Here is a 24213-nt window from a genome sequence, read left to right as displayed (position 1 = left end):
TACTGATGGGTGAATGCGTTAAGAGATGGGTGGAAGGGTGGGTGAAAGGAAGACTAAATTAACAGTCATACCTTTTTTTCTTTCTCTGAAGAAGACATGAACAGAACCATGTTTTTTAAATAAGCCATGGTCTTTTCCTCCTTTTTTTCCCCCTCAGTTGAAATAAAAACCCATTATGGAAATTCCTAGTTTCTGTTGGAAGACACTAAAGAGCCACGTGAGATCTAAGTAGCATATTTTCTCCGTCTGAGCTGGGGGAGGAAGACGTGATTTTCCAGCCTGACTGACATAAATCTATCTGTGCCCCGCCCCCCAAAATATATCGTTCTTGCTGTGATTCATTCGGCCTTTTTGTAAGTGGACTGTGGTTTGTGTGCAGTGGATGAAGTAATTGGAGTGAGTGCTTCTCCCTAGAGACAGAATCAATCACCGTTGTAGAAGATGGTGACATTTTAGAGAGAAACTCCGAGGAAAATGTCATGCTTAAAAAATTAGATTTAAACGCACTGGCTCCAGATTGATTTTTATTACACTCAGATGGATACCCTGATTGATTATCAGTCTTACAAATGTTTAGCACATTTCTCACTTCTCTAATAATCAGAATAATCTAATTTTCAATGTCATTTAATGTACTCTATTCAAGGTTATAATAGATCATATTTCTAATAAAACCCAGCAATTATGGAATGAATAATACAGGAGGACCGGTGTTCAGATTCCCTGGATTGTAAGCGGCACTGAGGGAAAGTCTTAGCTAAGTCCGTTCTTTTGCTGTTAATTTTTTTTTTAATTTAGTAGGACAGTATTTCTCAATTGTAAATGGACTTTTTTAAAATTAATTTTTATTGGAATATAGTGGATTTACAACATCGTGTTGGTTTCAGGCGTATAGCAATGTGCGTCTGTTATACGTATACATGTATCCACTCTTTAAGATTCTTTTCATAGAGGTCACTCTAGGGTATTGAGTAGAGTTCCCTGTGCTAGACAGCAGGTCCTCATTGGTTACCTGTTTTATATATCGTAGTGTGTGCATCTCAGTGTCAATCTCCTCATTTATTCCTCCCCCTTTCCACCTGGTAACCGTAAATGTTTTCTACATTTCTGAAGCCCATTGCTTTAAATGTGGTGTACGCTGTAAGTCACTGACTGCATTTTATAGGGTGTTTTTTTTTCCTGCCCATGATCTGAATGGAGCTTCACTAGACTTGAACAACAACAAAACAAAACAAAAAAATTGCGGGAGGAAACAGCAAGATTTGAATCCTTCTAATACATGTTATTGGTGCACCTGGAGAAAAGTGACAGGTAGCCAGGAGATTTATCGAGTTTCTCTAGTAATTGCTGCTCTCCCCCTGTTTTTGATATACGCCCCCTGGAGAAATACCATATTTTAGTTCTAAATATTTTTCCAATACGCACTGAAGCGGCAGCTGACATTACGGATGTTTCAGGGCGAGCCCCGGGGGATCTCACTTCGCAGAGGTCTGACTCTGCGTTTGGAGTCTAGTACCTCTCTGACTGTCACTCTGGTGGGAGGCCCACTCGCGCCTTTGGGGGGAGGCTGGGCTCCTACCGTCTGCGGCCTCTCCCGGTGAGTCTCACTGGCGTCCGGGTTGGGGGCGGCGAATCCGTCCACTGCATGTGCCGCGCTGTCACCTGGGCCCCCGATGAGCAGCGGCCCCTCCGAGGGTCCCCCTGCTTGCTGGGCCCCCTTGAGGTGCCCAGGGGTCCCGGGCAGGGCCGAGGAGGCCCCCAGATGGTTAGACTCAAGGGAGAGGCCTCACGCAGAAGACTCCAGCCTACAGCCCGTCCCGGAGAAGAGCATGGAAGACCTGGAGCTTCCTGCAGGGTTTGACAGAGACAGATCGAGGGGAGGGCTAGGGTCGAGGGGAGGGCTAGGGTCGAGGGGAGACGAGACGAGGTGTCCGGATGCAGCATCACGGGATGCGCTGGGCGCCGGCCTGAGAGACCGAGGCCGCAGGCTCCCGGTGGGCCAGCCTGTCTGCTTCTGAGGTCTTGGGCAGATCGGATCCTGGAGGCCCGCGGGGCTCTCTGTCTGCGGCTGGGCAGAGCATGTTTTGGAGAGCTGCAGGGTTTTGCTCTGCGCACCTCATTCTCAGAACATCATCCATTGCAGCTGGAGCAGGACAGCCTGGGACCTGGCTGTCCGCTGAGAGACACGACGGAGCGCGCTGGAAATTCAGGGGCTGGGGAGACTCGGCCACAGGGAGGAGATGCTGGCTCTGAACCGTTTGGGGGGGCCACGCGCGGAAAGGAGAGCTGCCAAGCTGGCGACCATTTGTCACGCTCTGGATCTTTCCAGCACCTGTGTTGGATTAGTACCTTGCCCTCCTGGTCGGGGCAGCTACCACGGAGAGAAGCCAGGTACCTTGCTGGGATTCGCTCAGCTCCGGGGCCAGGGGCCAGACGTAAACCAGCTCTGGACCCAGCGCTTGCCGCCTTGTCATAACGGAGTCCGCCAGAGAGGGACTCCAGGGATCAGTAAGGTCCTGGAGAGTCAAAGCGGTCTGCATGGTTGGCAACGTTAGTTTACCATCTCTGCTTTCCTGGAGCGTCTGGAAAGGGAATAAGTGAGTGTGAGCGTGTGTGTGTCTGTCTGTCTGTCCTAAGGGGCTGAGAAGGTCATGACCTGCAGAATAAGATCGTTGTGGAAGCCTGCAGGGACAGGGTCTTAGCAGGGTGCTGGGAGCGGCAGGTCGCTCCCTCCATGCTGTGCCGCGGTGAGGACCTTGGTCACCTGAGCGGTCCCCTGGATGCTTTACGGGGCCCACGAGAGACAGTGAGTCCGGACACCTCTGTGGAAACGGCCTGCTTTACCTCTAACACTTTTACTTCTATTATAGTATTACTTTTGCCTAGCGTTCCCAGATGGGCTGTGGTCTGCAAGCGTCACTCACAGGGAGGATGCAGGCAGACAGAGCCGACCTCAGCAGGTCCACAGGATGAGGGGGACCCACTGGGGCTCGGGCCAGGCGGAGGGTCCGGAGTCACTGAGCCGACAGCACCACAGGGCGGGGGCGCGTGAGGGCATCGGGGGTCCCCTTAGGAGGGGGTCCGGGGGCGGTAGGCGCACGTCTGACGCTGCGGGGGAAGTTAGGGGCGGAGGTGGGGCACGTGCCTTCTGGGTGCACGCGCGCGGAAGGCTTGGGCATGATCTCAGGGCTCATGGAGGGGGAAAGGAGGGCCCGGGATGCTCCCGGGGTAGAGAGCCCTTTAAATGTGCTGCAGGGAGGCCTCGTGGGGGTCCTAGGATACGGCTGTCTCAGCTGCAGTGTTTATTACCAGCTTTCTCAAAGGGGCCCTCCATCACCCCGTTATACATCCGGGGACCAGCAAGAGTTCTCAGAGACGAGAAATCCGGTCCACATTCATCAGCATTCCTCTTTAAATATACATATATTTAAGTATAAATGTATATTTATATATAAATCTATTGAAGTTAAGTGAAGTCGCTCAGTCTTGTCCGACTCTTTGCGATCCTGTGGACTATAGCCTACCAGGCTCCTCCGTCCATGGGATTTTACAAGCAAGAACGCTGGAGTGGGTTGCCATTTCCTTCTCCAAGGGCTCTTCCCGACCCAGGGAAGACCGTCTGAGTCACTAGTGAAGTCTCATACTTATATTATAAATCCGTTACTTATATTTAAAGGCACGTATTTGGCTGCACTGGGTCTTAGCTGCTTCACGCAGGATCTTTAATCTTCGATCTTCCTTGCGGCAGGTGTGCCCTTTAGCTGTGGCGTGTGGGATCTAGTTCCCTGACCAGGGATGAAACCTGGGTGCCCTGCATTGGGAGCTCAGAGTCTTAGCCACTGGACCCCCAGGGACGTCCCAGCATTGCTCTTTTTGAAGTTAGCTCAAGGCACTTTTTAATGTTTCATAATTCTTGCTATTTTTTTTAAAAGTCCAGACACATCGTAAGGAAGTCCCACAACTTACTGACCTTTCCCAGTCTGGAAACAAGGTGACATCAGTGAGAGCCCTGGCGTGGGAGGGTCAGGTTGACCCTCACGGTTGACCGTGGGCCCCTCTGCAGTCAGGATGCCTGGTAGCAGAACGTCTGTGTGATGAAAAATGGCACTTGCTGGAGCGGCCCTAGCATTGTGCAGTTTCCCAAATTCAGTCAGGAGATTCCGGGGTAAGTGGGGGAACAGGCCGGACAGGGGGCCCGGTGGAATTAAAGAGAAGAATTAGCACCACAGAGTCCAGCGTTCCTCTCCAGCTTAAGGTCCGGCCACCCTTAACCGCCTGCAGAGTTCTGCTGTGTGCGTCTCAAGACCCTGGCACGCTGAGCCGGGAGGCACTGCTCGCTCTCGTCGGAAGGGACGCGGAGAGGAGGTGCTGGACCTCCTCGTCTCAGTGGCCAGTGAGGGCAGCATGACCTCTCCTCGTGTTCTGGACGTTTCCAGGGCGCCTGGCTCTGCTCTGAGTACAGGAAGGCCACCGTCTTGCACTTGTGGTCCAGGTTCAGGTCGAGTCCGTCCCGCCCCCCGGCCCCCGCCTCGGCCTCTCTTCCTTCTAAAATCTGTAAGAAAAAGATGAAACCTCACTCCTCTAAAATCAAGCAAGGGTACGGAAAAAGTGATGGGGAAAAAAAAAAAAAAAAGGAGTTGGAAATATTTCAGAGGAAAGCAGTGACATCCAGGGCTTTCTTCAGAATCCTCTGGAGGGAGGAGTCAGGGAGGAAAGGAGATTGGCCAGAAGTTGATCGCTGAAGCTGACCATTGAGCGGCTTGGGGGCTTCTGGTACCATTTCCTCTACTTGTAGCATGCTTGAAACTTTCCATAGTAGATACATCTAAATATAAATACATGTTGTCAGGACAGGAAAAATCAATGACATTTCCATTAAGGTATAACTTCATGTTTTGAAGCGTTGGAATGAAAAACAGAAATCTTACGAAGGAAGATGCGCTTAAGTATCGTTTACTTGGTGAATTTTATGAAATATGTGAAAAGTGCTGTTGCCCCATCTCTTGAGTCAAGCCCGACTTTGCAACGCCTCGCACCGTAGCACCCCAGGCTCCTCTGTCCACTGTCTCCCAGAATTTGCTCTGATTCGTGTCCATTGAGTCAATGATGAAAAGTGATGGTGCTTAAATATCTGAAAATTTTAGTTCTGGGGAGAGGATATTTTTTGGCTATCTTGTGCAGTTTTTTGTTTGTTTTTCTGGAAAGACGGGTGAATGAAGCAGACCTTGCTGGTTGCTGTCTGCCGACCTTTCTGGCCGTCAGTCCCCACCGTCCTTCCTTCTGGAAGGCGCCCAGGTGTGCTCTTCGGCATCCCTGGAGGAAGGGTGGGCAGGGTGCAGGTCGGTTTTCTTTAGAGACTCTCCAGAGTCTTCATGTCTTTCCTCTTCTTCTCCATGTGAATTAGGTTTCACTGTTTGTGAGACTCCCTTTTTGACTAGGCCATCTTGCAAAAGGGCAGAGGGGGATGCAACATCTTTGAAGAGGCTCTGAGTAAAAATTAAAGAAGAATAAGGACTTTGGAAGGAGACCCCCCCTTCCTGTCCACGCCCCCGCCCCCCAAGATCATCTGAGGTGTTGCTTCATGAGACCGTGGAGCAGTGAACACACTGCACTGATCACGTCTCGTGTATCTGGCCTCTCTCCTCCAGCAAGGGCCGTGCCCGGAGGCCTTTGGCACACATCTGCCAGATGCACTTCTAGGCATCGGCGTTGGGCGTCACTGCACCGGGCGGGTTTGCAAGCTTTGTTCAGAGGCCCTGTGAGAGTTGGAACCCCCTCACACCCCTAGAACACCTCCTAGAATGCCAGGACTTCAGACCCCCGAGTCTCTCCGTTTCCCGGGGTGCTCACCCTTCCCCAAAGCCTGGGAGGTTCTCCAACCTAGTTCACTGCGCTCAGCTCAGGTGTTCTCTCCCCGGGAGGGTCTCCCCTGGCCGCCCCCCCAACCGCTCCACTATCCCCGATGCTTTCTGGGGGGGAGTCAGGGGTATGCGCCTGCTCTGTCGCGTCTGCCTCTCTGCGACCCCATGGATGGCAGCACGCCAGGCTCCTCTGTCCATGGGGTTTTCCAGGCCACAATGCTGGAGGGGGTAGCCATGCCCTGCCCTCCTCTAGGGGATCTTCTGGGCCCAGGGATCAAACTCACATCTCCTGCATTGTAGGTAGATTCTTGACCACTGCGCTGAAGTCCCGCACTCAGGGAGTGACAGCCTTTTTATTCTGTGCGTGGTGAGGGGAAGAGTCCGCCTCTAGCTCTCAGCCAGGGCCAGTACGTGCTGTGGGGTCACAGTCAGGGGCGGCGGGGAGATGGGAAGGAGGGTCTCCAGAAGAGAGTCTGTGGGGACACAGGCTTTGGTGCCGGGCAGGAAAAGCAGTTGGCGTCCACCCTGTTGCCTGATTAATGAAATCAAAGGGAAAAACAATCGTGGGAGAGTGGGAGTTAAGCCCTTTCTGTTTGTTAAAAATACTTTCTGCCCTAATTTGGATTTATTGTACAAATAACTTCTTAAGAATCAAGGACATGTTTTTAGAGCACAGTTCTGCCAACTTCACCCCGTGGCCCGGATCCCCCCACCATGAGTTTTGGGAAGAAAGTCCTTTGGGAAAGAAGGGGTTTTTTTTGTTTGTTTTTTGATTTTTGTTTTATGTGGGAGTCTCATTGATTTACAATGTTGTGTTGGTCTCAACGTTATTAGTTGAAACTCACAATAGTCGGTGCAGCGAAGTGATTCAGTTACACACACACACGCCCGTTCTTTTAAATTCTTTCCCATATAGGCTGTTACAGAGGACCGGGTAGAGTTCCCTGTGTTGTGTGGTAGGTTGTTGTGGGGTTTCTTTTGTAAATTAATATATTTTAATTGGAGGCTAACTACTTTACAGTGTTGTAGTAGTTTTGCCATACATTGACATGAATCAGCCATGGGTGTACACCTGTCCCCATCCTGAACCCACCTCCCTCCCCATCCCATCCCTCTGGGTCATCCCAGCGCACTGGCCCTGAGCGCCCTGTCTCATGCATTGAACCTGGGCTGGCGATCTGTTTCACAGTTGATAATATACATGTTTCAATGCTATTCTCTCAAATCATCCCACCCTCACCTTCTCCCACAGAGTCCAAAAGTCTGTTCTGTACATCTGTGTCTCTTTTGCTGTCTCGAATATAGGGTCATCGTTACCATCTTTCTAAATTCCATATATTTATGCGTTAGTATACTGTATTGGTGTTTTTCTCTCTCACTTACTCCACTCTGTATAAGGCTCCAGTTTCATCCACCTCATGAGAATTGATATTCAAATGGATTCTTTTTAACAGCTGAGTGATATTCCATGGTGTATATGTACCACAGCTTCCTTATCCATTCGTCTGCTGATGGGCATCTAGGTTGCTTCCATGTCCTGGCTGTTATAAACGGTGCTTTGCAATAGGTTCTTACCTGTTATTTATTTTATGTATAATAGTGTGTATATGTTAATCCCGGTCTCCCAACTTACCCCCGCCCCCAATCTTGCCGGAGTGCCCTCCGAGGTTCAACTCGATCTGGGAACATCCCGCCTGGGCTGCTGTCCGTCCTCCTCCAGCAGGCTGGCCCGGCCTGTTCCCGCAGTGATGATGCTCTCCACGCCGAGGCTGGCGCAGCTCGACTCCCGCTGGGCTCCATTGGTCAGAGCGCGTCATGGGCCAGCCCAGATAGAGGGGCTGGGACCAGCCTGCACCTCTGGATGGAGGCGCTGAGGCGTCAGGGCGCAGAGGGGGTCCACGGGGGAGAGCCAAAGGATGGGGCTGCTGCCCTTCCCACGCTGCGCCCCCGCCCTGGCCCTGAGGGGGCTTGGGAGGGTCCTCAAGGCTGCATCTCAGGACTTTCCCCAAGCTCAGGACCTGGTTTCTGTTTTATAAAATGTTGTTAAGAGGGAGAACAGGAGAATGTCAACAAGAACGGAAATTGATTTTCTGAAAATGAATTGGGTTTAGGGGACCAGAGGAATGAAATTTTTGATTGTTAGAACTCATCTTTTTTAAGAAGAATCATTGCGGGGTAGTTGACTTGTAACGCTGTGTTCGTTTCAGGTCCGCCGCAGAGTGGCTCAGGCGTTACTGTTGTTTAGTCTCAGTCCTGTCCGACTCTCTTGCGACCCCATGAACCACAGCCCGCCGGGCTCCTCTGTCCATGGGATTTCCCAGGCAAGAATCCTAGAGTGGCTGGCATTTCCTTCTCCAGGGGATCTTCCTGACCCAGGGGTCGAACTCGTGTCTGCTACTTGGCAGGCAGATGGTTTACCACTGAGCCTACAGGGAAGCCCTGGTTCAGTTACACATACACATATTTTCCCACATAGGCCGTTACAGAGTGTTCAGCAGAGTTCCCTGTGCTAAACGACAGGCTCTTGTTAGTCATCTGTTCTGTATATGCCCGTGTGTATGTGTCAATCCCAGCCTCCTGATTTACCCCTCCCCTCCCCCCTCACATAAATAAACATAAGTTTGTTTTCTGCAATGACTCTACTTCTGTTTTGTAAAGGAGTTCATTTGTACTTTTTTTTTTTGAGATTCCAGTGTATAAGCAATATCAGTAGCTCAGTCGGTAAAGAATCCGCCTGCAGTGCAGGAGACCCGGGTTCGATCCCTGGGTCGGGAAGATCCCCTGGAGAAGGAAATGGCGATCCACTCCAGTATTCTTGCCTGGAAAATATCATGCACAGAGGAGCCTGGTGGGCTGCAGCCCATGGGGTCGCAAAGAGTCGGGCACAACTGATCGACTAACACACATACATCTCTCTCTGTCTGACCTCACTCAGCATGACCATCTCTAGGTTCATTCACATTGCTGCGAATGGCATTATCTTGTTCTTTTTATGGCTAAGTAGTATTCCATTATATGTATGTACCACATCTGTATCCATTCCTCTGTCTGTGGAAATTTAGGTTGCTTTCATGTCTCGGCTGTTGTAAATAGTGCTGCAGAGAACATTGGTGTGCATGTATCTTTTCTAAATAGAGTTTTCTCTGAATGCATGCCCAGGAGTGGGATTGCTGGGTCAAGAGGTAGCTCTAATTTTAGTTTTTCAAGGAACCTCCACGCTGTTTTCCGTAGTGGCTGCACCAAATTACATTCCCACCAACAGCGTAGGAGGTTTCCCTGCTCTCCACAGCCTCTCCAGCATTTATTGTTTGCAGACATTTTGATGATGGCCATTCTGACTGGTGTGAGGTGGTACCTCATTGTGGTTTCTATTTGCATGTCTTCAATAATTAGTGATGTTGAGCATCTTTTCATGTACCTTGTGGCCGTCTTGTTTTCTTTGAAGAAATGTGTATTTAGGTCTTCTGCCCATTTTTTGGATTTAGTTGTGTTTTCTGATATGGAACTGCCTCAGCTGTTTGTGTATTTTGGAGATTAATTCCTTGTTGATTGCTTCATCTGCAAATGCTTTCTCCTGTTCTGAGGATTGTATTTTTGTTTATGGTTTACTTTCCTGTACAAAAGATTTTAAGTTTAATTAGATCCCATTTGTTGATTTTTGTTTTTATGTTCATATTCTAGGAGGTGCATCAGAAAAGATCTTGCTGTGATTTATGTCATACGGTGTTCTGTGTCTTCCTCTAACAATTTTACAGTGTGTGGCCTTATATTTAGGCCGTTAATCCATTTTGAGTTTATTTTTATGTACGGTATTAGGGAGTGTTCTAGTTTCATTCTCTTGTATGTAGCTGTCCAGTTTTCCCAGCGGCACTTATTGAAGAGACTTTCTTTTCTGCATTGTATAGTCTTACCTCCTTTGTCATAGAATAAGTGACCATAGGTTTGTGGGTTTACCTCTGGACTTTCCACCCTGTTCCATCGATGTATATTCCTATTTTTGTGCCAGTACCATACTGTCTTGATTACTGTAACTTTCTAGTGTAGTCTGAGGTCAGGAAGGTTGATTCTTCCAGCTTCATTCTTCTTTCTCAAGATTGCTTTGGCTATTTGGGGTCTTTTCTATTTCCATACAAATCTTGATGGAGAGTGTTGTTTCACATTTGACAGCCTGTAACTTGCTGTGAAGAATGTATAGGACACAGAGCAGGATACAGGTTTATCTGCAACAGTCTGCTGGGAAATTTCTTCTTTGTATTTGGAGACCCCACCCCACCCCAGCATCAGATACTGCTTTAAACAAAGTCTTCTCATGGGAAAAAAAAAAAAATTCTAAAGAGAAGTACCAGGACTTCTGTTCAGTCATGTCACTCTGGATACATGGTCCTTATTTTAAGACTCTGGATTCCTGACTCTCAAACTCCCTGCAATTTTACTGAGTCAGAAAAACCCACTGAGCATCCTTTCAGACAGATATGGGCAGATTGAACTCGGCAGAGCTAACCCCCACTTACATAGCAAAGCAGGTCCTGCCCATGAAACTGGCTCATGGAAGCGGAGGCTGAACGGTCCTTTTCTAAACTGGAGGTTTTAACAGATGAGGGGTGTTGATCGTGCAGTGGGTGTGAGTTTACTCCTGATTTAAAGGCAGATGGCCGGGCACAGTGTCTTCAATGTCCATTTTTTGGCATCCCATTTTTTATTTTTGGCCGGGCTGGGTCTTCACTGCCGTGTGGGTTTTTCTCTAGCTGCAGCAAGCGGGGACTACTCTCTCCTTGGAGTACTCCGCCTTCTCAGCGCGGCGCTCCCCTTGTTGCAAAGCTCCAGTCCTAAGGCCATGGGCTTCGGTGGTTGTGGGGCATGGACTCAGTAGTTGTCGCGCAGGGACTCGGTTGTTCTGCGGCGTGTGGAATCTTCCCCGACCAGAGGCTGAACCTGTGGCTCCAGCACTGGCAGGCGCATTCTCATCCGCGGCGCCAACAGGGCGGTCCCAGCATCCAATTGAACAGCATCAGTAAAATCCTTCATCTCAGCCCTGATGATGCTGGATGGCGCTCGGGGAAACAGCGCCTCCAGTGGACGGGGCTTGGGGAGCCACCCTGGCCGGCCTTTGCTGCCAGAGGCGGGGCAGAGGGGGGCCCCGGTGGCGCCCCCCAGAGGCCGCCTGCACTTTCTCTGCTTCTGCCCAAGCCCTGCCTTTCCTGCGTCAGGCAAGAGGGTTTGTCTCCGGAGTTACACGTAGGGTATTTGCTGTAGTTCATCCAAGATTCTTCTCCAGAGGAAAGGCTTTGTCCCTTCCAGCAGAGCCAGTAAGCTCCAATCTCCTGCCGTGCAAGGGTGCCCACCGCGCGGGGCCCGCCGGAGAGACAGGCGGCCGGCTGCCCGCCCGCCTGCACGCCCAGGCTGGGAAGGGCTCGGGGGTGTGAGACGGGAGGAGCCCGGCTCCCTTAGGAGGTTACCGCTGCATGGCTGAAACCAGCCAGGGAGAGGGAAAGTGTGTTTAAAATCGCTTGGAAAGTTTTATCAGTAGAAGGTACCACTTTAACAGAAGTATTTGGACCTTCTGTTATTCTGCTATTCGAGGATTTTCTAAAAGTCCTTGGGATAACTTGAAGAAGCTGAGCTAGGCTGGTAGATCCCAGTTAAACTCTCAGAATGCGATGTCCAGACTATTCTCCCTCCCCACCAAGGCCTGCATATTTAATATTCCCCAAAAATTTTAACTATGCTCCGTGCGCGGCCACCGTGCGCGCCGGCCGTTCCTACGGCTTTGCCCCTGTGCAGGGCCCGCAGCGCCCTCAGATGCTGCCTCGTGGCTCACTGGAACGGCGCCTGGAGGATGCAATTTTGACCTCCGTTTCAAAACCCCCAAAGCAAGGTCCAAGCACAGAGCTGTATTCATTTTTTGTTGTCGTTGTAACCTCTGGCTGCGCGGGGTCTTCATTGCCGGCGGGTCTCTCTCCTGGCGGTGAGCGGGGCTCCTCCCTCCTTGCGGGGCTCCTCCCTCCTTGCGGTGCGAACCTTCTCTCCTTGCGGAGCACAGGCTCCAGAGCGCAGGCCCAGTAGTGGCGCTGCACACACAGGTTTAGCTGCCCCGAGGCACGTGGGATCTTCCCGGCCCAGGGATCGAACCCGTGTCTCCTGAATTGACACGTAGGTTCCTGGTGGTTCAGCCGATAAAGAATCCACCTGCCAAGGCGGGAGATGCAAGAGAGGCAGGTTCAGTCACTGGGTGGGGAAGATCCCCTGGAGAAGGAAATGGCAATGCACTCGAGTCTTCTTTGCCTGGAAAATCCCATGGGCAGAGAAGCCTGGTGGGCTACAGTCCTTGGGATCGCGAAGTCGGACTCGATTAAGCACATGTCAGGCCTGAGCTCCTTACCACTGAGCCACCAGGGAAGCCGCCAGGGCTGTATTCTTTTAACAGACACTCAGGGGTGTCCTGTCCTCAGACTGGCCCAAAGGGCAGTGCTCGCGGTGTAGAAAATACAGCTGTGTGTGTTCCCCTCACCCCAACCCCGGCCAAGGTCACAGCGGGATCTGCTCTGTTAATTGCTTGAGAAAGAATCCCAAATCCTGAAACCATGGGGAAGTATTTCCCAGTATTTCCTGTTAGTTACAGATCCACCTGCCTTCAGGTCCATGAGTAGTTCATCTATATAATTAGTTCAGCAAATGGTTTTTAAACTAAGATGAAACTATGTTTTTGTGGTTTTCTTTCAAGTATAGCAGTATGGTACTTACAGACCCTCCCCTGCTCATGGCCACCAGACGGCCATCATCACCGGCTGAGGCTCCTTATTCGTGCAGTTAGTTAAGGAGGTGAAAAGTCAGGATAAAGGGACTCCAGACTTTAATATTCAAACAAGAATAAACAGACCGTTATGCCTCCTTCACTAGACTGAATCTAGAGAATTTTAATGGACAGAAACACTGTTGATAGTATTTTCCTTTCCTATTTTATTTTTGATGTGAAAGAATTTCTGGGGAAGTGTTGTTTCATCTCCTCCCGAGTCCAAGTGAAATCTCTTCCCTTTTGCGTGTTTCCTGGATTACATTTTTATTGTGTGCCCAGGAATCAATATTCCAGATACATGCACAAGTGCACACATTGAAATGAACACGACTTCATTTATTTTCATGATTAGACATTCAAATAAAAGTGCTGGGGTGTCTGTTTTCATATTCATAGGTCGAGATCCGTACATCAGAGGTATTTGTATAAGTGACACTTTTATTACATTCATTTCATTTGCAATATGATAGTGGATCATAAATATGTTACTTTTATGCCACCAAATCTGATTTGTGGCACTTAGCCCTCACAAGGAGAATACTTGATATTTTATGGAGCGCCTTTCGTCCAAGAAGCGTTTTGCCACACGGGGCCAGGCTCTGCCAGGTGTATAAATCATGCTGGCAACCCTCTGCACGTCCGCTGCTCCGTCAGCCGCACCGTTGGGGCCAAGGGTGGCCGTGACTTCTCTGCGCGCCCGGAGGGGAGGGTGAGACCTTGAATTTGGGGAAGAAGGAGCTCAGGCGGGCTCTGTGCGCTGCTGTTGGGTCCTGACAGCCGACAGCCCGCATCCACCCCACGCTCAGCCTTCACCGTGGACCGCAGGGGGCATCGAGCCCTGCAGACACACACGGGTAAACGCCGGCCCTCGCCTTCCAGAGGTCACAGCCGGGGGGGCCGTGCGGGAGACCGCCTGTCCCCCCACCACGGGGTGGAGGCGCTGAGCCAGAGGGGACGGTAGGGGCCCACTCCCCGCCCTCTGACGGATGCACGCGCCTGTTCCTGGCACATCACAGGGCTGACGCACGTGCCAGCCAGTGCAGTGGGAGTGAAAGAAGAGACCAAACGTCACACGGCGCAGGCTCCCTGCGGGGCTGAGCCCCAACCCCAGGCCTGGAGAGCAGAGACTCCAGGGCCTCCCCACCAGCCGGCCTTCCCCCCGCTCCTCCTCCCCTTTCTTCTCCAGCATCAGGGCCTGATCCCGGACCTCCTCCCCAGCTGCCCCTACACACACACACACACACACACACACACACACACACACACACTCAGTAACACACTCAGGGCCCCAACCTCCCCTACACACACACACACACACACACACCAGTAACACACTCACATACCCACCCCCTACACACACACACACAATCAGTAACACACTCAGGGCCCCAACCTCCCCTACACACACACACACACACACACACACACACCAGTAACACACTCACACACCCCACCCCCTACAGACACAGACACAGACACACACACACACCAGTAACACACTCACACACCCCACCCCCTACAGACACACACACACACACACACACACACACAATCAGTAACACACTTAGGGCCCCAACCTCCCCTACACACACACACACACACACACACACACACACACACACACACACAATCAGTAACACACTTAGGGCCCCAACCTCCCCTACACACACACACACACACACACACACACACAATCAGTAACACACTTAGGGCCCCAACCTCCCCTACACACACACACACACACACACACACACAATCAGTAATACACTTAGGGCCTCAACCTCCCCTACACACACACACACACACACACACTCGCACACACACACACACAATCAGTAACACACTTAGGGCCCCAACCTCCCCTACACACACACACACACACACCAGTAACACACACACATACCCCACCCCCTACACACATAGAGACACACACACACACATACACACACACCCCACCCCCTACACACACACTCACACCAGTAACACACATACCCCACCCCCTACACACACAGACACACACACACAATCAGTAACACACTCAGGGTCCCAACCGCCCCTACACACACACGCCCCACCCCCTACACACAGGCACACGCGCGCACGCACCCCGATAACACACTCGGTGCTCCTGCAGCCTCCTTCATGACACTCACATCATACCGTCACGTGTGAGTGTGACACACGCGGCTGGGGGCCCTGGAGCCGGGATTTCTGAGTTCCATACCCCTCTACATCAGTTACAGGACGGACAGGTTATTTACATTTCTGTGCCTCCATTTTCTCATCTGCAAAATGGGCACGATGATGATGCTTTCCCGTCACGTGGGCGTGAGAACTGAGTGATCCAAAAGAACAGAGGGCTTCTGCGAGTGCCCCATAGCTGCTGTGGAAGTTGTACTAACATTACAGTCTTATAAGAACTCTCTAGCTCGAGTGACAGTACATGTAATAAGTGATGCCAATGGTCCCGTCTCTGTCACTGTTACCAAGTGACCCTGTGTCTCCCGCCACGAGTGCCGTGGAAGCAGGAGGCTTTTTATGGCTTCCCAACAGATGGCACAGAGTGGGTACTTGCAGAATATTTGGTGAATGAATGAATGATTGGACAAAGCAATGGTCCACCTGCTCACACAGTGCCCGACCCGCCGGCTTCTTCAAAAGCCTGACTGCCACTTACAGCCACCGACCCATGATGCTGCCGACAGGCCCAGGGTGCTCAGGTCTCCCCGTGTCCACACGGAAGGGCTTCCGTCCTTCTGCCTGTGTGACTAGGGGACCTGCCCTTCCTGCCCAGCGACCACTGAGGGGAGAGGCTCTGGGAGGGGCCGGCCACTCCAGGAGGCGACGCGGTCAGACCCCGGGCCCTGCAGCACCCCAGACCTCACCGGTGCTCGGTGCGGAGAGAGCTTCTGCTCCAGCCCAGCCACCACCGCTGACGAGAGCCCCAAGGGGGGATGGAGCCAGCGCCCCCGGCTCTGCACCGCCTCGTCCCCCGCTGCTGGTGGTTTTGGCAGCCATCCGCACGCCTGGCCCAGACACCACGTCTGCGTTCCACAGCACTTCGGAACCATCGAGCAGAGTGAGCTGCTGGAGCCAATGTTTAGAAAACCCATCCATCAGCGTAGGAGCCTCTCCATAATCAGGGTGTTGTCACCAGGCGCAGGGCCGCTTGGTGCAGCTGCGGGGGAGTCTGAGTGACCCAGGCGTCCCCTGGTGATGGAGATACGGGGGGAGTGTGCGTGGGGAGGGCACGAGCCATCTGGAAGGGAACAGAGGTGGAGTCGTGGTCCCTTGGCCACCAGACAGCCACTGAGAGCGCCCCGGCCTGGACCCCGAGCACAGCAGGTGGAGCCCTGGCCTCGAAATGAGCAGTGCCGCCTGCCTGCCCAGCTCGCGGGTCCCCTTCCCACCTCACCTCTGCTCAAGCGCTCAGTGCTGGCCCCCTCCCCACAGGCGACCCTCCAGTGCTGTGACTGCCCCTCTGGGCTTCATGTTCCGGGGGCCGCGGGTGGACAGGCGGTGGACGGTGCTTGGGCCTGCTGGGGACGGGCTGTGGGCAGTGCACGCGGCCCCTCTTTACTTTTCCGTCTGTTCCGCTCACATCCTAATGACTTGCATACAGAGTGACCCAGGGCCTCCAGTTTCTAGCCTGTAGACCCGGAATCAGAACGCCCACCACCCTGGTTCACTGTGGAATTTACTGAGTCCCTTGAGGCTGGGTCCGGGCCTCGCCAAGCGGTCAGCGAGCATTGTTGCTGCTGTGGCTAAGTCAGGCGGTCCAGGTGCCGTCGTGGCCAGAGCAGGCCCGCGAGCTGGGGTGACTGTGCCCTCCCACGGGGCTTTGGGACTTTGTGGTTGGCTCTTGTTGCTTTAAGATATAATTCACATAATGCTAATCATTTTAAAGCAGTGGTCTCCAGCCTTTCTGGCACCAGGGACTGGTTTTGTGGAAGACAATTTTTTCATGGATCAGAGCTGGGTGGGATGGTTTGGGGATGATTCAAGCGCATTAACGTTTATTGTGCCCTTTATTATATTATGATTACATCAACTTCACCTCAGATCATCAGGTATTAGATCGTGGAGGCTGGGGACCTCTGCTATAAAGTATACAGTCCAGGGATCTGTAATACACTCACACAGGGTTGCACAGCCATTCAGTTCAGTCCAGTTCAGTCCAGTTCAGTCCAGTCGCTCAGTCGTGTCCGACTCTATGCGACCCCATGGACTGCAGCCCGCCAGGCCTCCCTGTCCATCACCAACTCCTGAAGCTTACTCAGACTCATGTCCATTCAGTCGGTGATGCCATCCAACCATCTCATCCTCTGTCGTTCCCTTCTCCTCTTCAATCTTTCCCAGCATCAGGGTCTTTTCCAATGAGTCAGTTCTTCACATCAGGTAGCCAAAGGATTGGAGTTTCAGCTTCAGCATCAGTCCTTCCAGTGAATATTCAGGACTGATTTCCTTTAGGATGGACTGGTTGGATCTCCTTGAAGTCCGAGGGACTCTCAAGAGTCTTCTTCAATACCACAGTTCAAAAGCATCAATTCTTCAGCACTCAGCTTTCTTTATAGTCCAACTCTCACATTGATACATGACTACTGGAAAAACCATAGGTTTGACTAGACAGACCTTTGTTGGTAAAGTAATGTCTCTGCTTTTTAATATGCTCTATAGGTTGGCCATAGCTTTTCTTCCAAGGAGCAAGTGTCTTTTAATTTCATGACTGCAGATTCACCATCTGCAGTGATTTTGGAGCCAAAAATAAATAAATAAATGTCTCTCACTGCTTCCATTGTTTCCCCATCTATTTGCCATGAAGAGATGGGACCAGATGCCATGATCTTGACTTTCTGAATGTTGAATTTTAACCCAGCTTTTTCACTCTCCTCTTTCACTTTCATCAAGAGGCTGTTTAGTAGCTCTTCTTCACTTTCTGCCATAAGGGTGGTGTTATCTGCATATCTGAGGTTATTGATATTTCTCCCAGCAATCTTATTTCCAGCTTGTGCTTCATCCATCCAGTCCTGCATTTCTCATGATGTACTCTGCATATAAGTTAAATAAGCAGGGTGACAATATACAGCCTTGACGTACTCCTTTTCCTATTTGAAACCAGTTGTTGTTCCATGTCCAGTTCTAACTGTTGCTTCTTGACCTGTATACAGACTTCTCAGGAGGCAGGTAAGATGGTCTGGTATTCCCATCTCTTTAAGAATTTTCCACAGTCTGTTGTCATCCACACAAAGGCTTTGGCATCGTCAATAAAGCAAAAGTAGATGTTTTTCTGGAACTCTCTTGCCTTTTCGATGATCCAGTGGATGTTGGCGATTTGATCTCTGGTTCCTCTGCCTTTTCTAAATCCATCTTGAACTTCTGGAAGTTCACGGTTTACGTACTGTTGAAGCCTGGCTTGGAGAATTTTGAGCATTACTTTGCTAGCGTGTGAGATGAGTGCAGTTGTGCATAGTCTGAACATGCTTTGGCATGCACAGCCATTACCACTGCTTAATTCTGGAGTATCTTCATCTCCCCAGAAGAAACCCTGGGCCCAACTGCAGTCACTTCCCATTCCCCGCACCCTCACCCCAGCCTTTGGCAACCACCAACTGGCTTGGTATGGATTAGCTTACTCCGAACATCTCATAGGAATAGAACCACAGGAACAGAAAAGGTTCGCTTCTTTCACTGAGCATCGTGTTGCCAACGTTCATCTGTGTTGCCACATGTATCTGAATTCTGTCTCTTTTTGTGACCATTAATATTCCCCTGTATAGACAGACCAGTTTTGTTTATCCATTCATCAAGGGATGGATATTGATGGGCCATTAATAGGTGGGTCATTTCCACTTCTGGGCTGTTAGGAATCACGCTGCTGTGAATATTTGGGTGTAGGTTTGCACAGACATGTATTTTCTGTTCTTTGGGATGCTCACCAAGCAGTAGAGTTGCTGGATGTGTTTTTTGAGGACCTACCAAACTGTTTTACTCGTGCCAAACTGTTCTGTTTCAGAAGACCATCTTGCTGAGATAGGACTTTCGCATTAGCTGGAGGAGAGGGTTCTCAGCAGGGCCAGGAGGGGGCGGGGGGCCCTGCCGACAACCTGCCCACAGAGCCCCGTGTTCACGTAGGACTTCAGGCCACGGCCTCCCCCTCAAGCCCAGGTGACTGCTTGGCTCCCCTGGGTTGGCTGTTTTCTCTACTTTCTTCCTACTCTCATTTATGGAAGTATAGTTAATTTATGATGTGGTGGTAATTTCTGCCATACAGCACGGTGATTTGGGTAAACATATATGTACATCTATATGCATTCTTTTTCATATTCTTTTCCATATACTTTATCACAGGATGCTGAATAGTGTTCCCTGTGCTATACAGTAAGACCTTGTATTTATCCATCCTGTATCTTATAGTTTGCATCTACTAACCCCAAACTCCCGATCCTTCCCTCTCCCACCTCCTTTCTCCCTTGGCAACCACAGATCTGTTCTCTGTGTCTTTGGGTCCGTTTCTGTTGCACAGATAAGTTCACTTGTGTTGTATGTTAGATTCCACATGTAAGTAATATCATGTGGTGTTTGTCTTTCTCCACCTGACTTACTTCAGTTAGTATGATAATCTCTTGGTCCATTCACATCTCTACAAGTGACCCAATTTTGTTCCTTTTTATGGCTGAGCAGTAATCCATTGTATGTGTGTACCACATCTTTATCCATTCACCTGCTGATGGTCATTCAGGTTGCTTCCATGTCTTGAAAAGTGAAAGTCGCTCAGTCGTGTCCAACTCTGAGACCCCACGGACGATACAGTGCATGGAATTCTCTAGACCAGAATATTGGAGTGGGTAGCCTTTCCCTTCTCCAGGGGATCTTCCCGACCCAGGGATCAAACCCAGGTCTCCCGCATTGCAGGAGGATTCTTTACCAGCTGAGCCACAGGGGAAGCCCATGTCTTGGCTATTGTAAACAGCGCTGCTATGAACATAGGGCTTCCCAGGTGTCTCAGAGGTAAAGAATCCACCTGCCAATGCAGGAGATGTGGGGTTGATCCTGGGTAGGGAAGAAGGAAATGGCAGTCCACTCCAGTAATCTTGACTGGGAAATCCCATGGACTGAGGAGCCTGGCAGACTACAAACCCATGGGGTCCCAAAAGAGTCGGACACAACTTAGCGATTAAAACAACCAACAACGAACATAGGAGTGCATTCATCTTTTTGAAGTAGAGTTTTCTTCAGATATATGCCCAAGAGTAGGATTGCTGGATCATTTGGCAATTCTAGTTTTAGTTTTTTGAAGAACCTCCATGCTGTTTTTCATCCTGGCTACACCAGTCTTTTTTCCCACCAACAGTGTAGCAGGGTTTCCTTTTATCCACACCCTCTCCAACATTTGTTATTTGTAGACTTTTAAACAATGGACATTCTAACCAGTGTGAGGAGGTACCTCATTGTAGTTTTCTCTAATAATTAGCAGTGTTGAGCATTTTTTCATTGTTCCTGTTGGCCATTTGCATTTCTTCTTTGAAGAAATGTCTATTGAGGTCTTCTACCATTTTTTGATTGGCTTTTTTGTTACTGAGTTATATGAGATGCTTGCATATTTTGGAAATTACGCCCTTGTTGGTCGATCATATCATTTGCAAATATTTTCTCCCAGCCCATAGACTGTCTTTTCATTTGGTTTATGGTTTCCTTTGCTGTATAAAAGCTTGTAAGTTTGATTAGATCCCATTTATGTTTGCTTTTATTTCTATTGCCTTGGGAGACTGACCTAAGGAGACGCAGGTGTGATTTATGTCAGAGAATGTTTTGCTGTGTTCTCTTCTGGCATTCTGGTGTCATGTCTTACATTTAAGCCTTAAGTCATATTGAGTTTCTTTTTGTGTGTGGTGTGAGGATGTGTTCTACTTCACTGATTTACATGCAGCGGTCTAAACTTTTCCAGCATGAGTTGCAAAAGAGATTGTCATTTCCCCATTATATATTCTTGCTTTCTTTGTTGAAGAGTAAGTGATGTTTAGGTGAGTGTGTTTATTTCTGTGCTAGCTATTCTATTCTGATGATCTATGTCTCTTTCTGTGCCAATACCATGCCATTTTGATTACTCTAGCTTTGTAGTACTGTCTGAAGTCTGGGAGGGCTATGCCTCCTGCTTTATTCTTTTTCCTCAGGATTGCTTTGGCAACTCTGGGTCTTTCATGGTTCCATATAAATTTTAGGATTATTTGTTCTCATTTTGTGAAAAATGTCATGGGTAACTTGATGGGGATCACATTAAGTCTCTGGATTGCTTTGGGTAGTATAGCCATAGCCATTTTAACAATATTAATTCTTCTGATCCAAGAGCATGGGATATCTTTCCATTTCTTTGAATCATCTTTCATTTCCTTTATTAATGTTTTATAGTTCTTAGCACTTAAGTCTTTTGTCAGCTTGGTCAGGTTTATTCCTAAGGGTTTTGTGTCTTTGGTTTTTTTTTTTTTTTTGGATGCAATTTTAAAAGGAATTGGTTTTTCACTTTTGCACTCTCCCGGCTTTAAACCACACTGTCCTCCCCTGTGTCTGCCACCTGTGGGAGTGGTCTGGGCACACGCATGGTCTGCCTTCCAGTGAGGCTTAGATACCCCAACTGTCTTTACTTACTTGTCCTAGACCTGGAAACATTCTGGACCAAAGAACAGTGACATTTCAGAGTCCTGGAAAAGAAAATCGCCTGGAGAAGTTTTTTCAAATGTTTGTATTTTGTTAGGAACAAGCAAGTAGAGAGGAAGGGACTTTGCAGCTGTGTAGTCATGGGCACATACCTTAGACTAAGGCTGTTTCCTCATCTGTAAAATGGGTTTAAAACTGCCTACCTGGCAAGGGGATCAAGCGACATTCTGTGGACAGGGCTCCCAGTAGGATCTGAAGGCACTCAGGAGTGCTCCCCTGACCGCAGGCATGAGGTGCTCTTACAGATCTGAGGTTTTTCAGTACCTGCCCCCCTTTTCCCCTATCTCCCTGCCGCCCTTCCCATTTCTTTCCTTCCACTTTTTCTCCTCTCCCTATGCTGGTGCCTTGCTTTCACTCTGCCCTCAGCTCCCAGGCAGCTTTGGGGTCCTCACGGTGTAGACCCCGACCTGAGGAGCTGCTGGCTGTCAGATCGCCTGGCGGTTTTCAAGGAGGGCCAGGCTGAATCCTCTTAGGAAGGATCAGATTATGCCCTGGGTCGTCTGCAGCACAGACTCCCAGGTCAGGGTGGCAGCAGACCCAGCAGGTGGTGTCCAGCCTGGCAACCCCGGGTCCCTCGGCAGCATGGAGGGAGTTTCCCATCTGCCTCCCTGGGTCCTAGTTTTCTTCCCCAGGAGACCCTCGCCAGAGCTCTGAGTGGCCCTTGGCTCTGAGCCGTCAGAGAGGCTCTGCTGTAGGGATACCACTCAGAGCAGAGGCCAAGGCTGTGCTGCATGAGGTCCGCTGCCAGACAAGGCGTGGCGACAAGGGCTGCAGGGCAGGTAAGGGATGAATGAACGGGCAGCGTCCCAGGTCGAGGGCTCCTGACACATGGATAGTACTTTTTAAAACTTCACCAAAAAAGACTATGTAATTAACACATAAAGTTAACGAAGCAGGAACACATGAAGGGACAAGAACCCCAAATCCCATCCTCTTGAGGATGAGTCTCTCCAAAACTGCCAGTTAATTCAGAAAAGTGAAAAGCAAAAAAAGTGACCCGAAAGGCCTAGCTAGGAATCCCTGGCCCCATTCCGGGATGTGTGTCCCAGGCAGGAGGGGTTTTCCTGGCGCGCCCCTCGGGCCACCGCCTCCGGAACTGGGGGGAGCGTGCCCGGAAAAAGTCTTCGAGAAACCAGTGCACACGGGAGGTTCCGTCCAAACAAACAGGCCGTCGGCCCTGTGGGTGAGCTGAGCTCTCCTCAGGAACCGGCGGCCCACTCTCCGCCGGCCGCCGCCCGTTCACCAGGGACGCTGTGCTGTGCCGACCGCCTTCCCCGGCCCCGCGCCGGGCAGCGCGCGGCGGCACAGCCCGGCCTCTGGTGACCGTGCTGTCTGTCTCCTCTCTCGTCCGCAGCGGTCAGGAATGACAGGAACAAGAAGAAGAAGGAGCCTTCGAAGCAGGAGTGCCCGGAGAGCTACGAGATGACGGCCGAGCTGGACGACCTCACCGAGAAGATCCGCAAGGCTCACCAGGAAACCTTCCCCTCGCTCTGCCAGCTGGGCAAGTATACCACGGTGAGAGGCCCCGCCCACGCCGCGCCGCACGCACACAGACGCACGCACGCACAGACGCACGCAGGCACAGACTCCTGCATATACTCTTGCACGCATGCGCCCTCGCCCTGTCATGCAGCCGCACTAGCACGGACGCGGAGGCACGTGCGCCCACCCGCCGACCCTCGGCTGGAGGGACCCGGCTCGGTAAGGGGGCGCTTCACCACCGCGTCCAGTCTGGGGATTTCAGCTGCGGTTGCGTCAAGTGGGCGCTTCCTCCCTCACAGTCACAACGCACAGGTGGGACCCGTCCTCACCCGGAGGCCCCTGCTCACGGGGACTTCTTCCTGGGCGGAGGGGTCGAGGGGAGCCAAGGGGTGCTCGGCGGCCTCGGCAGACAGCCGCGGGGAGCGCAGGGCTTTCCAGCTGGGAGAGCCCGCCCGCGGGGAGCGAGGCCTCCGAAGGAAGGACGAGGGTGGAGGGGCCCTGGGAAAGCAAAGGGGGGCTGCCCCGCGAGGCCCTCCGCTCCCCGCCTCCTCCCCGGGCATTGGCTCGCTGGGTCAGAAATGAAGAGAAGGGGGAGGTGGGGAGACGGGGCGGGAGGCCTGTTGTTGGCTGCTCTGGATGTGCCGGGGGAGATGGCGTCAGGTGTTTGGATTTTTCAAACTGATGTTTGTGCGTGTCGTGTTCACTGACGTGTAAATGTGTTTCTAGTGAGTAGCAGGTGATAGGCCCTCAAGAATGAGTGAGTGTAACTCGAATGTCGTTCTGGGTTCTTAAGTTCACGTTGCCCACCTAAGATGCAGGTTCTTTTGTAAAAATTCCAAATGTTGCAGTTTTGCTGATTCGATAACTGATGCGCTGGAAAAAGAATTGCATGAAAGGTCATAAGAGATAAGAGGTGATGATGGTGCCAGAAAAAGAGTGAGTGAGGCGCCTGCAGGCTGTGTGGTCAGTGGCACCAGATTCTGAAGAGCTGGCCCTGGACTTGGACACAGGTCCCCTGGCGGACCTGCGGACAAGAAGGAACCGAGAGCCTGCTTCCCCCTGGGCCAGCTTACAGAGCACCTGGAGCCCTTAAAGTGCAGGTTCTAATTCAGCAGGGTGTGGCTCCCAGGTGCCGCTGCTATGCACACCACACTCCTGAGTAGCAAAGGCCACAGATGCACTTCGAGTAGCAAGATCCAGGATGACATCCTGGGCCCGGCACCCCATGCCCTGGTGTCAGGGAGAAGAGATGCTGGCCCGTCTGTGAAGGTGCTGACCTGGCCTGGCTACTGACCTAGTACGCAAGTCCCACTTGAGCTCGGGGTCCGACCCAGGGCACATGCAGGATGGGCAACGTTGGGAGCT

General features: G+C 51.0%; 1 protein-coding gene across 4 annotated transcripts in view; it reads left to right on the top strand.

Moving 5' to 3' along the window:
- Positions 1 to 24213, top strand: part of RARB (retinoic acid receptor beta) — a 568127-nt gene that overhangs the window by 517342 nt on the left and 26572 nt on the right. For all 4 annotated transcript variants that reach the window (XM_065947408.1, XM_065947412.1, XM_065947409.1 and 1 more), the window contains one exon: positions 22721 to 22881. In XM_065947408.1, coding sequence (XP_065803480.1) covers positions 22721 to 22881 — 161 coding nt within the window. The remainder of the gene's footprint in view (positions 1 to 22720; positions 22882 to 24213) is intronic.

This window comes from Muntiacus reevesi, chromosome 10 (genome assembly GCF_963930625.1).
Source record: "Muntiacus reevesi chromosome 10, mMunRee1.1, whole genome shotgun sequence".
NCBI classification, from domain to species: domain Eukaryota; kingdom Metazoa; phylum Chordata; class Mammalia; order Artiodactyla; family Cervidae; genus Muntiacus; species Muntiacus reevesi.
Note: the sequence above shows the minus strand (reverse complement) of the source record. Positions and strands in the feature narration are given on the sequence as shown.